This window comes from Gekko japonicus, unplaced genomic scaffold (genome assembly GCF_001447785.1).
Source record: "Gekko japonicus isolate JY-2015 unplaced genomic scaffold, Gekko_japonicus_V1.1 scaffold198, whole genome shotgun sequence".
Taxonomy (NCBI): domain Eukaryota; kingdom Metazoa; phylum Chordata; class Lepidosauria; order Squamata; family Gekkonidae; genus Gekko; species Gekko japonicus.
In genome coordinates this window covers 395,920-410,641 of record NW_015161409.1, presented here as the reverse complement: position 1 = coordinate 410,641, position 14,722 = coordinate 395,920, and the positions used below count along the sequence as shown (strand labels likewise).

General features: G+C 44.3%; 1 protein-coding gene across 1 annotated transcript in view; it reads left to right on the top strand.

Annotated features, from left to right (window-relative positions):
- The window catches only part of TTC8 (tetratricopeptide repeat domain 8), a 70,058-nt gene that overhangs the window by 26,910 nt on the left and 28,426 nt on the right, over positions 1–14,722 (top strand). Inside the window, exon 7 of the mRNA XM_015426598.1 lies at positions 1,935–1,979. Coding sequence (XP_015282084.1) covers positions 1,935–1,979 — 45 coding nt within the window. The remainder of the gene's footprint in view (positions 1–1,934; positions 1,980–14,722) is intronic.

Genomic DNA, 14,722 nt, shown 5'->3' with positions numbered 1-14,722 from the left:
TGTTCAGATTTTACTTCCCTTCCCATGGCCAGGAGTTGTTCCTTGGGAGAGATGAGGAGTATGCTGTTGGCTTGCTGTGTTCCCTCATGCTCTAGTCGCTGGGAGAAGTGAACAACCAAAGAAGTAGGTCCTGCAGTTCTTGGAATGTGGGATCTCGGACCCTGTGATTAATCTTCACACTGAAGAAGGTCATAGAAAGAAGCAGGGAATTAAGATTGACCTCCTCCTTTTTCTCCCTCCCTCCTCCTTCCTCAGGTCCCCCCAAGAGAGACTGTGCCTGCATGCAGATACAGATAAACTGTCTGCATCTAAAATTTCATGTGGATAACTCACCTGAGAGGACATGATGGCTATCTGTATTTCCTTGCCTTCATACGAGGGTCAGATTGGTGATATAAATCCGAAAACCAATCAAAATATAAGAACATAAGAACAGAAAAGAAGCCAATGTTGGGTCAGGCCAATGGCCCATCCAGTCCAAAACTCTGTCACACTGTCCAAAAATACCAGGTGCCATCAGGAGGTCCACCAGTGGGGCCAGGATACTAAAAGCCCTCCCACTGTTGCCCCCTCCCCAAGCACCAAGAAGACAGAGCATCACTTGCCCCAGACTGAGATTGCCTATCTATCCCTTGTGGCTAATAGCCGCTGATGGACCTCTGCTCCATATGTTTATCTAATTCCCTCTTGAAGCTGTCCATGCTTGCAGCTGCCACCACCTCCTGTGGCAGGGAATTCCATGTGTTAATCACTCTTTGGGTGAAGAAGTACTCCCTTTAATCTGTTGTAACCCGACTGCTCAGCAGATGTGTAGAATACCGTAGTTCTGCAGATGGGTAGAATAGTCCTCTCAGTGTGGACAGGATTCCATAGGGAGAAAGGAGCCATTGGTACATGATCATTGATATTGCCATTAAAACATCATTGAAAATGTGACTACAAAATTATCAAAGGCGCAGACATTGTTTTCCCAGTCCTCTAAGCCATGATTCTGGAGGATCAGGAAGCATGCCACAAGCATTGTTTCTTTTCTTCTCCTTTCTTGGCTAGTGTATTGGATTTCTTCTCTTACTCCTTCCTTTGAGCTTAATATAGCTTGTCATGCTGTCCAAATACAAGCACAGTAAGGGGAGAAAAATCGGAGAGGATTTTTCTAAGAAGAAGCTGCTCTGGTAACCCCCACCCCCCGATGGATTTTCGATCACTGTGAGAAGGCCACCCATTGCTGTTAGATACATGGTGGCCTGGATCCAAAAGGGCTCCATGTGGTGTTTTGCCATGCAGTGGGGCATTTCTGTGCCTCTGTTGCACACACAGACACACAAGCAAGCTGCTGTTGCTGACCCTTTGGTAAGAGAGCCAGTTGGGTTGTAGTAGTTGATGTGTCAGAAGGGTCTGAGAGGCCAGGAGTCATATCTTGGCTGTGCCATGAAGCTTGCTGGGTGACCTTGGGTCATTCACACATCCTGATCAATTTTATGTGGATTTTTTGTGAAAATAAAATGGAGTAGAGGAGAACAGCGTATGCCACTATGAGTTCCTTGGGGAAAGGATGGGAGAAAAATATATTAAATCAATAAACTATAACAGTTACAGCTGCAAAGGAAAATCCACAGCTCTCCCTTCCCTGTTTGTACACTGAAATTCCTTCTGCTCATAAACAGGGTTCTTTGGATCACATTCCGTATTACAGAAAAATTTCTTTGATGTAGACATAGAAATAAGACTCCTTTCATGACACAGCAGCATGTGCAGGCATTCCTTTGCATTCCTGATGTAAAGCCATTGTAGCATCCATAGTCATTTTTTATAAAAGATATTTTAAATGAGCTACTTCAATGCGTATTTATTTTTGTACGACTGTAAATGGCTTTTGTTGTCTCCCCCCCCCGCCCCCAATTTTGACATCATGTTGTAAATTGTTCTCCTAACAGGCATTGTTTGAATACATTTTCCACCATGAGAACGATGTTAAGAACGTAAGTCGCTCTTCTTTATTTCTGTAACTCAGCATTTTTCAGCTGAATGACACTTTGAAAAAGTAAGCCCTTCTGTTATAATAAAGGCCGGGAAGAGTCTGGTTTTAATTGGGAAGAAATTACAGCTGCTAGAATCTTGGCATTGCTTGTTAATTTCAGAAAAATTTAAAAGAGCTATAACATGGTTTAAGCTATTGGCCTATGAAACGGTGCACTACTAAGTGTGTTGTGTAATTCATTTGAAAGGGTGGAAACAGTTCATCTTCTTCAGCAACTTGGCTGCTCAATAGAACCCTACCTACCTTAGATAAATAGATGTTTAAGAGCAGAGAATTACGAACTGGGAATTCAGGACAGATTGGGGAGTTTTGTGGAAATTCTGCACTTTAAACATGTTGAGCGTCACCTGTATTGTTTGCAGCAAGTACAGAATCCCTTCTTTACTTATTATATGAAAGAAATTCCTAGATAGGAAAGTATAGGGTTGGATCCAGTCATGTGTGAACAGGATTTCTTGCAGTTGGATCTTCTTCCCTGTCCTTCAGCATCCCTCCTGTTGTGCACCCTGGCGATCCTCTGCTGAGGCTTCGGGAGGACCCTTATAAACAAAAGGTTGCCAGGGGTGGAGTAGGGAAGGAGCACAGGACACATTTGCTTCTCCCTGGTTGTGTATGAGCAACGGTAAGCTAGGTTTAAGGTTTGCTGAGTTTACTTAAGAGGAGGAAAAGGTGATTTTTGCTTGATTTCCCCCTCCTTACTGCAGCCCCCCCCCCCCGCCGCGGCCATCTTGTGTATAATGCTCCCTCTAAGCTGTGGAGTCTTGTGAGCAAAAATTCTACATTGTGAGCTACTGGCATTAAAGTTGTGAGCAAGTGATTTGGCTGCTGCATCAATTAGTTTGGCTCTGGAGCCATCCTTCCTGAGCTGAGACAAAAATGTGTGAGCTGGAGGCTAAAAAACTGTGAACTAGCTCACCCTAACTCAGCTTAGAGGGAACACTGGATGGGAGTCTGCTGTGGAAAAAGAAAGACAGAGAAGATCCGCTTGCGTGAGCTCTTTGCTTGCTTAGGTCTGGCCCCAGTGTATGGATGTTGTGTTTTTATCTGCAGGCGAATCTTATCTTCCCACATAGCAGGTAGTTGCAAAAAGCTACTGTTTGCTTCCTTTCTGTCCTAGGAATATTTTAATGCCTGAACTGTTTATAATAATGTTGTTATTAAAAAAGGAAACTGTTGGTTTCTGATAGTCACCAAATTATGCTCAAGAAGTCTGCAGCTCATGGCGCTACCTAATCATGACCTTGCAGTATGATTCACTTAATTTATTTTATTTACCATATTACCATCTCAAAATAAGGATCGGATTAAATGTTTATGTTTGTTTTGCTTTCAGTGTGGAAATTTCTTATGGACGACAGCAAAATTCACTGTAAATGTTAAAAAAAAAGCACTAGCAATTTGAGGAGCAGAACTGTCTATATACATTCTAAGTGTTGTAACATGATGTGTGGTACAAGGTGTTCTACAGTTGTGGGAGCGGCAATACAAACACATTGCTGAGCCGTTTTCCTCCAGCAGTGCTTCTTCTCCCCCACCTGCAGACTGTTTCTCCAACAGTAAAATGTAGCTTGAATGTTTAATTAGAGGAAGCAGCTGGAGAGAAAAGAGTCTAAGAAACAATGGTGTTCTTGTGACACGTGTGCATTACTGAATTGTAAGTACAATTGATTTCAGTTGAACTTGCCTGGTTCTTGGTTAGCAGAAGTATGCATGATTCAGCCTCATAGATTTTTAAATTAAACATTCCAAGATTATTTTTCCAGAGTGATGTTGGCTGACCATGGCCAAGATCCAGAGGACCTGAGTTGTTCTCAGAGTTTCCTTTTCAGAAAGGACCACCCACATACCCCTAATTTCCTTTTTAAGCTCTGTGATTCAAAAAGTAGTTTGATTCAAGAGTTTTTTAAGAGGAAATGACATCAGTATACATGCAGTTTGTACATTCTGCAGGAGTGCAAGTTCATCATGCACACATTCTGTTTGGGATCCCAGCTCATGTTTGGAAATATTTTCAAGTGCACCTGCAATTTCTGTTAGCATTTATTGGAATTGCTTCAACTGAAAGGAAGTATGTGGGTTTTAATTTAGTCTAAATTGTCTGCCTTAATCACTTGGTTGCACAGGCACATTTTGAGATAATTGAACTTTAGTGGTATAAAACATACAGCCAGCGACGAGTGCAGACCTTTGAAATGTCATATCAGAACAGTGGGATGTGAAAGATCTAAATTGTTTCTACAGCAATTGGCACTTCCAAGCATGTGGAAATTTCAGAAGCAAAATTACATTATAGTATACACATGAGTTACCACTGAGGGATTTACAGCCCAGTCCCGAGGCCCCAATGCTGATATATTGCAGACATAAATGCAGCACTACAGTCACTCATCAGAAGGGAAATATGCACAAAATCAGCCAGTTCCATTGTTCAGGGGACATTGCCGTTGAACTGGACTCCATAACAACCCTGCTGAAACCCACCAGTCAGGGAGCAGCATGTTAATGATGCCACCAGGACAGCTAGAGATGAAAGTAAACAACCAGTGCTCCCCAACATGAGCTCCCATGGCCAACTTCAGCCTGCTTAACCACCCATAAGCAGAACACAACAAGGAAGGGAATAAAGGGAATCCCACACATACATGCAGTGTAGGGTGGACCGTGACGTGAACATTAAGAGCTCTGGGATAAACAGGAGCCCACAGAAGCAGGCTGAAGTTCTTTCCTGCAACCACCTTTCCTTTTTCCAGGTGGACCCATGGGGGAGAAATAAAGGCCAGTCCTCCAGCATTCCTCACATGCCTCTCACTTAGCAGAGGCAACTGCAGTAGAACACCCCAAACCTTCCCTGTACAAAAAATTGGGTCTCAGGAGCATCAGTTTTTTGCTAGATGAATACTGACACTAGTGTAGCAATAAGGGAACAGAAATTGCCGATTTCTAGAAAGCATTCCCATCACAGAAAGGGTTTATTGAAGATAGAACTCTTGAAAACTAGTCCGCAGTAGGCAGACAAGACGTTGTATGTAGAGGGTGCTGCTGTGTATAGAGGTAAAGGATGTCATCAAGTCATAACCGGCTCATGGCGGCTCCATGAAATTTGACCTCATGGGGTTTTTAAGGCAAGAGGTGAGCAGAAGTAGTTTGCCATTGCCTCCCATTGCACAGCAGTCCTCGTCTTCCTTGGTGGTCTCCTGTCCAAGTACTGACCCTGCTTAGCTTCAATGCTCTGACAAGATCAGGCTAGTCATAGTTTGTAAGAAAAGCTGTCAATCAGTCCTTGTCTGCCTAAATATGAATGAAGACTTTTTGTATGTTTTTAGAGAATATACAGGTAGGCCTTCAAACGTAATAATAGTAAGTGGGCTCCTAATATTTTAGAAGCATAATGTGAAAAAAGAGAGTATTGCTGGAGTCTGCTGCATTCCCTGTAGTACTTCTCTGGGGGGGAAAGCGCAACATTTTTCTTGGCAGTTGCTATTGAATAATGTCATTGTCTGAGTGTGACTGAGCATACACTGAATGTATGCTATAGCGTTGACAGGAACGCCATGAAAAGGCTAGGGTGAAGAGGGCACAGTATTTGAAATATCAAAGAGCATTGTTGACATGAAAAGTAGAGCATACTTGAAAAGCTTCCCAATAACCAGTTTCTTGCCCTTTCCTATTCATGTGGGTGCAGAGAAAATATATTAGACCAAGAGAGGTCAAGAGAGTTATGGTTATTACTTTGCCTTTCTGCCAATTTCTTGAAGTTTCTAAAGAAGCTGTCCAGTTTGCTTTTCCCCAGAATTAGAGTGCCAAAATGGACAGCCAGATCCTAAACTTTAATCTGTCTGTACTGAAAATAAATTGTGTTTACTTGAATCCTACCAGCTCAGCAAAGGTTGAATCCTTTCTCCAACCTAAGGAACCTTCCTCTGACAAGAAAAAGGGGTGGGATACAAGCCACTGTATTCAAAGGAGGGTGGGTGGGGAGGAATCTGCATTCCAGAGTGCTTTTTATGTTTGTAGAATTTGGCCCTTGTTTACTATACAACCTGTAAGTGTGTTGTTTTTCTCGAAATAATTGGGCAAAATGCTTCCAGAACATTTTTCTCATGTCTCTACATGTGCAAGGGTAGGGATGTTATTTTTTAAATCAGTACTGGGTGCCAGGTCAGAGTAATAGCCCAGATATGCACTACTAGCCTGACACCCGTGCTTCGCTACGGTATTTAAGTTCCATAAATCCAGTTATAATACCAATGATGTGAAGCTTGAAATGTTGTAGGAATTCTAGTGGAGAAGATTGTAGTGTAAAAATGAAGTGAGACATACGTACTCCCCCCCCCCGTACCGGAGGACCTCTCTGTAGACCACATTGGTGGTTCTGCCCTCAGGTGCTAGGATCACCAGGCTGCTTGATGAGCTCACTCTGGAGCAGGCAACATAGAATTGTCCATTTGAGAAGCAGTCGTCTGTTAAATCCATTCCTGCCACCTTCCACGAAAGTGATGGCGTCTCTACTTGTGTTCCTGGATTGTTTTGCTCATATGGAGACTGTGTTGTTCTGAGCACCTCAGTCTGATCTTGCTGGTACTTGGCCTGCGTAGCTCAGTGCCCCGCACTGTCTTTGCCACATTCCTAAGTTGCCTCCTCCTGGCAGCTGCCTGTCCAGTGTAGGAGCAGGAGGGGGGAGGAGTATTAGAAGCCACTGTGGAGGCGGGACTGGCAGGATCACTAAGGCGTTAATGCTGAGGTGGGCTCCCTCATGGCTTTAAGCACCCTGCAACCACTGCTGCACCTGACAGACAACCGCCTGTTAGGTGTAAGAGGTGGGGGGAGTATGTTGGAAGCCATCAGAGAGGCTGGGCCAGCAGCATCGCTAAAGTGATCCTGCTTGGGCAGCTTCCCTGGTGGATTAAAGTACCCTGGCCCTCCTCCTACACCTGACAGACACCCACCTGTCTGGTGTTGGGGGGGTTGTATTTAAAGGCATTTGAGAGGCTGGGCCAACAGCAGGGCTAAGGCAGTCCTGTTGAGCCAACCTCCCCGGTGGCTGTAAGCATCCCACCTCCTCTCCTACACCTGACAGGCAGAGCCTGTAGGAGGGGGAGGGGGGAGGAATATTAGAAGCCACTGTGGAGGCAAGGACAGCAGGATCACTAAGGCATTACTGCTGGAGCATGCTCCCTTGTGGCTTTAAGCACCCTGCGCCCGCTGCTGCACCTGACAGAAAACTGCCTGTTAGGTGTAGGAGGTGGGAAGAGTGTGTTGGAAGCCATCAGAGAGGCTGGGCCAGCAGCAGTACTGCACCTCACAGGTGGTTGTTGGCCATTCCTGATTTCCTCAACTGTTATTAGCTGTCCACAGACTCCTATAACTGTTGGCGTTTTTTTTACCTCAGAACACTGAGCTCTGTAGCTGACCAATCAGAGAGTGGGGGGTGCAAGGAGGCCTGGCAGCCATATAGGAATCAATGGGGGAGCACATTTTACCCCTTTGGACCCCCTTAGGGATCGAAGTTCTAAAAATCCCTTCTTAGTGAGCATCTACATCATGGTAGGAGCGCTCTCCCCGAATTTGGTGTTTCTGGGTCCAGCGGTTTGGCCTGGGTGTTGATTTTACGGTGAGGGGACTTTCTTTTATATATATATAGATGTGCCACAGCAAGAATCTGGCCCAAACCTCGATATTCAGGCCTTATGGCAACCCTGACCTTTGCTCCCATGTCATTTATTCCCTTTTAAAAATATATATGTACCCTAATTTTTGCCAAAGCTCTCAAATTGGTTTATAATTAAATATATTAGAAGAGAAAACAATAAACCAAGCAGACGTTCTCTCAAACTCTGGGTTGTCTCTTTATAATCATCTGGTTTCTCTGGCCTGAGTTTCTCCTCAATTTATACTTGTCCTGTTACAAAGACTGTGGGTTGGCTGGAGGTTTCATGATCATTGGCTGCTGGCTTCAGGATGATCATGTGAGTTGCGGTGCCAAACATGAAGGGAATCAGAACATCCTGGCTCACACAGTCCGTAGAGTCCCCATCCACTTTTATGCATTGGAAGCCATAACTGTCTCTGGTGAGCATAACTCATCAGAAAACAAAGCTAGGATTCTCAAAATTGGCAACTAGCTTCATAATGGAAGTGAGCATTGCAGTGCCCAAAACAAAAGGAATCGGAACATTGTGGCCCAGGTTATTGCCATAAACACACATACCATTTGCAATGGAAGCTAAAGTTCTCTGGCAAGCATCTCACCCAAAAATAAAGCTAGGAACCTCAACATTAGTCCCTAGCTTTAGAATGATGATAGGAGTTGTAGTTCCCAAAACAAAGGGAGTTGGAACTCCCTTGCATGGGCTGTTGCTTCATCTGGTATTGCTGCATCTCTTTTGGCTGCAGGCAGAACAACTCGTCCAGTATGCAAACTACCATAATCTATGACAAGTGGAACTCTTTAGTAAATAAACTAACTTTGCTCATTGAAGATGTTGGATAAAGGTAGGATCCACCCCATTTACTTGGAACTTTAACTTATCCAGATGCCTGATATACCTATCACTTGGATATTATGGAAGAGGTTTTCACTTCTTGTGCACATACCTTTTTTGAAGACTATAAATCAGCAAATTTTTCCTATTCTGATGTTTAGTGTGTTCATTTACACTAATAAAAACTGGATGAGGCTTATTGTGGCAAAAGATGGAGGGGTCAGTGCTCTCCTAATTATGTTTTTCAAAACATTGCAGTACCAGCTGTACTACTGCAGAAATCTTTATTTTCATAAAAACAAATCTTCATTGAAGATGGTGACACATGGAATTCAGGCCTGGCTATAAGCTGGCAGTTGTTATTGATGTAAGCAGTTGCTTTGGGGGAGGTCTTTTAAGTTAATAACAGCTAATGAGGCTTAAATGTTTACTAAAAGCATTAAGATTTTCAGAGACCAGGTTTCATAAGATCCTGTTGTTAGGGGATAGGCAAATGTATCTTATTTGCCATGATGAGTGAATAAATGAAGTAATGCCATTTTGGAAAGGGGCAGGAATTGTGCAGGATGTCGCTTCCAGGGATCTTTCCCTCCCCAAACACACCCTCCTTTCCTCCTGCCACCTTCAGCCCTGGGCAGGCAAGGGCCATAACTGACTGCAGTAACTCTGGTTCTAGGGCATTACTAGAGAGGACCCGGAGCACCTTCCCTGCCTCCTCCAGGCAACTCGTTTTCGTCAGGACATGCCCCGATTTATGAATGAATATGAGACGTGAAGTACCCAGGCAGAATGAAGACGGAACAGTTTATTAAACAGAAGAACAGTTTATTAAACAGAAGAACAACTATGAAAATGGGGCAGAATAAATACAGGGACACAGGACAAAACTCACAAAGAAGTCACCTGGAAGCAACAGGTGTTGTTTCACACAACCCAGTACCTTACTTACTTCCTATGTTAATACCTTCTGCCAGTAGGCCTGACTCACCACCTATGGGGCACCTATGGGGCAGAATTAATACAGGGACACAGGCAGGGGTTGTTTCGTAGAAAAAGAGCTAGGGGAACTCATTAGCATAACTCATTAGCATATGCCACACCCCTGCCATCACCGGAAGTGTGTCATAAGGCCACACCCCCTGCCATCACCGGAAGTGTGTCATAAGGCCACACCCCCTGCCATCACCGGAAGTGTGTCATAAGGCCACACCCCCTGCCATCACCGGAAGTGTGTCATAAGGCCACACCCCCTGCCATCACCGGAAGTGTGTCATAAGGCCACACCCACCACTCAGTTAGTCTTAGTCTTAAAGGTTAGTCTTAAAGGTGCTATTTGTTAGTCTTAAAGGTGCTATTTGAACTCTTGGACTATTTTGCAGCAACAGACTAACACAGCTAATTCCTCTGAATCTAAACCCACCACTCAGGCTCCACCCCCAAAATCTCCAAGGTATTGCCAACTCAGAGCTGGCGAGCCTATCTGATGGCACATGTGGGGGAAAACAAGCAAACCACCCATGTCAGGTAAAAAGGATAGAAGTTCAACACAATTTTATCTATTTTCAGTAACTGGTTTGTTGAGAGAAAAGCAACAACAAGCACATCAGTGAAGACCTAGTACCAGAGTGCCAAAAAGGAAAGCTGTTTGGTAATAGATGAAGTACAAAATATGTAGCTATTCACATTCCAGTTACCAGGAGTGTTCCCTCTAAGCTGAGTTAGTGTGAGCTAGCTCACAGCTTTTAAGCCTCTGGCTCACATATTTTTCTCTTCACTCAGGAAGGAGGGCTCCAGAGGCAAACTAACTGATGCAGTAGCCAAATCACTCGCTCACAGCTTTAATGCCAGTGGCTCACAAAGTAGAAATTTTGCTCACAAGACTCCACAGCTTAGAGGGAACATTGGTAGGCAATTCCAGGGAGAAAAAACAGCTATAAACCAAGACCAGCTATAAACCAAAACAGCTATAAACCCAGCTTCACACTTTAAAGGGGACGCCGGAAGACCTGCGGCTCCACCCCTTTCACTCTCTATGCCGCCGGCTGTTTCGCCACCAAGCAGCTTTCCTTTGAGCGAGGGGCGACTCCTCTGTCTGGGGCGGGGCGGGGAAGAGGAGAAATGCCGAAACTACCACCCCCCCGGGGGCGCGTGTGGGATTCACTCACGCGGTATGGGCACTCCGCAGGGACTCGATCTGCCGCTGCTTTTGCTGCTGGAGATTAGTGAGCGTGGAAGGCAGCGTGGTCCCGGCAGCAGCCGAGGTCGAAGCGGCGGCCCCACCACCGCTACCCCCTTTGAAGAGCGGGAAGAGCCGGTTCATCCTCCTCTCCTTGCCACCGCCTGAAACGCCTGAAGGGTAAGAGCGAGCGCAGAATGCCCTGCCCCTCCCCCTCGTTCTCCCGTAAGCGCCGCCCCTTCGCCCCCTCAGATGGAGGGCCGGAAGCGGGGCGGCCGGAAGCAGGGGGCTGGGCTTCGTCGTGTGCCCCCCCGCACCTCACCCGGGGGAACGGTGATCCCCCGCGATCCCCCCGAATCAACCTCTGGACACAGGGCAAAACTTACAAAAAAGTCCACCTGGAAGCAACAGGTGTTGTTTCACACAACCCGATACCTTACTTACTTCTTATGTTAATACCTTCTGCCAGCAGGCCAGACTCACCACCTGTGGGGCAAGGGATTGACTCCTTCCAAAAGCAGCCTCTACAGCTCAGCTTCAGGGAACGAACACCTTCCCTTCCTGTGCAGGGCCTTATATGTTTTCGGTCCAAAGTCTACCTCCTTACCAGGGATTGGCTTCTGTTTTCCTTTCCATTTTTCCCAATCCTAGTAATAAGGCCTAGAGAGTTGTTGGGAACTGTAGGCCTGTTGGAAAATTTACACAATGGCCTAAGACTTTTGTAGAAGTGAGGCTTCCTTGAGGCCTACAGGCTGCTCATTATTCAGACATAGGTCTAGGATCATGACATATGTAAACACGTTTGAATTCTGGTCATATCCATTTTTATTAAATGTCTTGCATCTCCAAAGATCTATTTAAAACCAACTAACTCAGACATTGAAGCTCAACACTTATGCATAAAATTGTAGTTCTTATTGTTCTAGTGTCTTGGATCCTTGACCAGCAAAATGACATTTTACGCACTATGCAACTGAAAGGTGGCGTAAGGGTGTGAATTCAGGCCCTAGCAAGTCAACAGATATGTGCCATACAGGCAGATCACATCATTTAGGCGAGATATCTGATTCTTCTGCTGCACAACATTGTCCATAATTAATGTTTCTGTGCTCAGGCCAAGGAAAGCCAAACCCTTGTTCTGTTGCTCCTTAGCTCACTGTTCTCCCCTGTTTTAAAGCATTTAATTTTCTCTAAGCAAGCTCTCTAGCTTCCCAAGTGGATATGGGAAAGTGCATTGTTAGGTATAGGTAGAAGAAGAAGAGTTGGGTTTTGTACCCTGCCTTTCACTTACAATCACCTTCCCCTCCCCACAACAGACACCCTGTTGTGGTGGGGCTGAGAGAGCTCTCCCAAGAACTGCCCTTGAGAGAACAGCTCTGAAAGAACTTATGACTGACCCAAGGTCACACCAGCAGCTGCATGTGGAAGAGTGGGAATCAAACCCAGTTCTCCCAGATTAGAGACCACACTCTTAACCACTACACCAAACTGACTCAGGAGAAGAATGCTGAAATAAATGAACTTCACACCAAGATTCATGTACTATGGGCAGACTTATCACAGCCCAATGGGGTGGAGCCTACCCTTATCCTAACATTCCACTGTGCAAAGTTGGAAGCCTTCCTCCAGCCTATGGAGGTTTCTCCAACTTAAGTTGCTCTTCTTCCAACAGAGGAATCATTTAAGTTGGAGGAATACTCCTTTGGCTGGAGAAAGGTTCAGTCCACATCACTATTCAGGAAAAAAGCCGCCTATCCACATCACAATCCTAGCACTGAGAAAGGATGTAGCCATAACTGAATTCATCCCATGCCTCCATGTGCCTGCTCTACAAGAGAGAATTTTAATGGCTTGTAAAATGGGGATTCTTTGGCTATAGTTTAGCAGGAAGAATCCCTTGAATGGTGATTATAATCCAATATGTGAAATACATGGGCTCCAAAACCTGTATTAAGTGCCTCCAAGACCAGGTTTGTGTTAACCAGGGTTAATTTCTGCACAGAAGTAATACCAAACCATGGCTGAGGTTATGAAAAAGTAACATATGAGAGCAGAAATTGATCCCAAAAGTTATTTGTGAGTCCTTGGTGGGGTTAGTTTCTGACTAGTGTTTTGACTTCATTGGCCTTCTATAACTAGTTTCATCAAAAGGAGGAACATTTGTGGGTGATGTATCAAACCCACACAGTCTTTTTTTAAATACAGTTATGTTTTCACTTTAACAGCGAACTCATAAATATTAGGATTGCACAGGGAAAGAGTTCCAGGAAAGGGAAGTGACTAGTTCAAGCTCTTGTTAACTTGATTATTCATCATCAGGATATTGACACAGATGTCCCTGACAGGCAAGCCCTATTATGTTCAGAGGGGAAGCAGAAAATAGATACAAAATGTTCTGGTACACAGCCCAGGAATCAAAGCTAGCCGAGTCTTCAGGTTCACCATTTGATCTCATGCAGGTTCTTATAGGCAAGATGAATGCAAAATTGTTACACATAATAGTTACACAGATGTTTCTGTCACAGTGAACAGTGTATGTTTGTGTGTGTGTGAAAATAACTATATAAAAAGGCCATGAATTGAAGATGTTGAAGATCTGTTGCTTAGCTTCTGATGTTCCACTAGATAATCTGCATGCTGGAAAAAGTAATTGTCACAAACTACATTATTGGATCATTTGTATTATCAAATTCTTGTCTACTGAATGAGGGAACAAGTGGGAACCCGCAAGGACTTGTGGGAGGCATCACACTCCCCCCTCCCCCATTATTGCCTCTTTCGCTTTCCTGAAAACCCCCATAGTCTCTCTTCCCTTTTCCTGCTTCCTCCTTTCCTTCTAGGATTGCCAGCCCCAGGTGGGAGCTGGAGATCCCCTGGAGCAGTTTCTGTCAGAGCTCTCTCAGCTCTCTCAGCCCCACCTACCTCACAGGGTGTCTGTTGTGGGGAGGGAAATGGAAATGAGTTTGTAAGCCGCTCTGAGACTCCTTTGGGTAGTGAAGGGTGGGGTATAAATCCAATCTCCTCTTCTTCACTGAAGGAATCCGTTGCTTTAAGCTACAGGCATTCCTTTTACCATTTTCAGATTTTTCAAGCTGCCCAGTGTATTTTTTCAGATTTCACATTTTTCTGCAAACCCTTTTCAGGTTTGTAAAAAGATCTGTCTTGCCTGTCCACAGCTCCCATCACTGGATTTAAGTATCCAAAGATTTCTTGACTTCTCTATTAGAATATAAGATAGGCTCAAGATACCTTCCTAAAGAGCTGTAGTTTGGTAGCCATAAGGCAATTTATATTTGTTTATTTACAAAAGTTCTAACTTGATACTGAGCTTGAAGATTTTCCAGGCGGTTCACAACCAATCGGAATACAGTATCAGCCTCTCTCCTCCAAACACAACGGAAACTATCTGAAAGCAGCATCAGAAATGTAAATTATGAACCATTAAAATTAAAACAACTGCACCAGCCCATCTTTCTCAAGTACATTATTAACTGTTTTAGATTGGGTTATTTCCTAATGTCCACTGCTTTAATTCAAATAGGTACCCTTTTTGTTATCGTCATCTCTGACCATAGCCTGGCCAGTACTACATTTAATAATGGGAAATAAAGACACATCTAAACCTAGGTATCAGCTCCTCTCAGCCAAACAACCAGCAGTTTATTTCCAAACTACAGAAAGAAGAAAAAGAATTTTTGAAGTGAATTTGGGATTTACTGATTATAGTTTGGGATAACTATAAGGTATGCACCAAGGACAGAGTAATTGCTTATGTGACATTTGCAAAAAAAAATGAGATACAAGAGAACTAGAACAGTTTTTAAAGATGGTGCAGTTTTCTTGGACATTAAGATCAACATCTCTTTTTGAGGAAGTATAATAGTAAAAGAGTTGGACTAGGAGAGAGAGACCCAGTTTCAAATCCGTACTCTTGGTAGGAAGTTTACTGGGCCAGCCACTTTCTCCATCTAGCCTATATCACAGGGTTTTTGTGAGGATAAGATGGCGGAGGGAGACCCTCCTTAG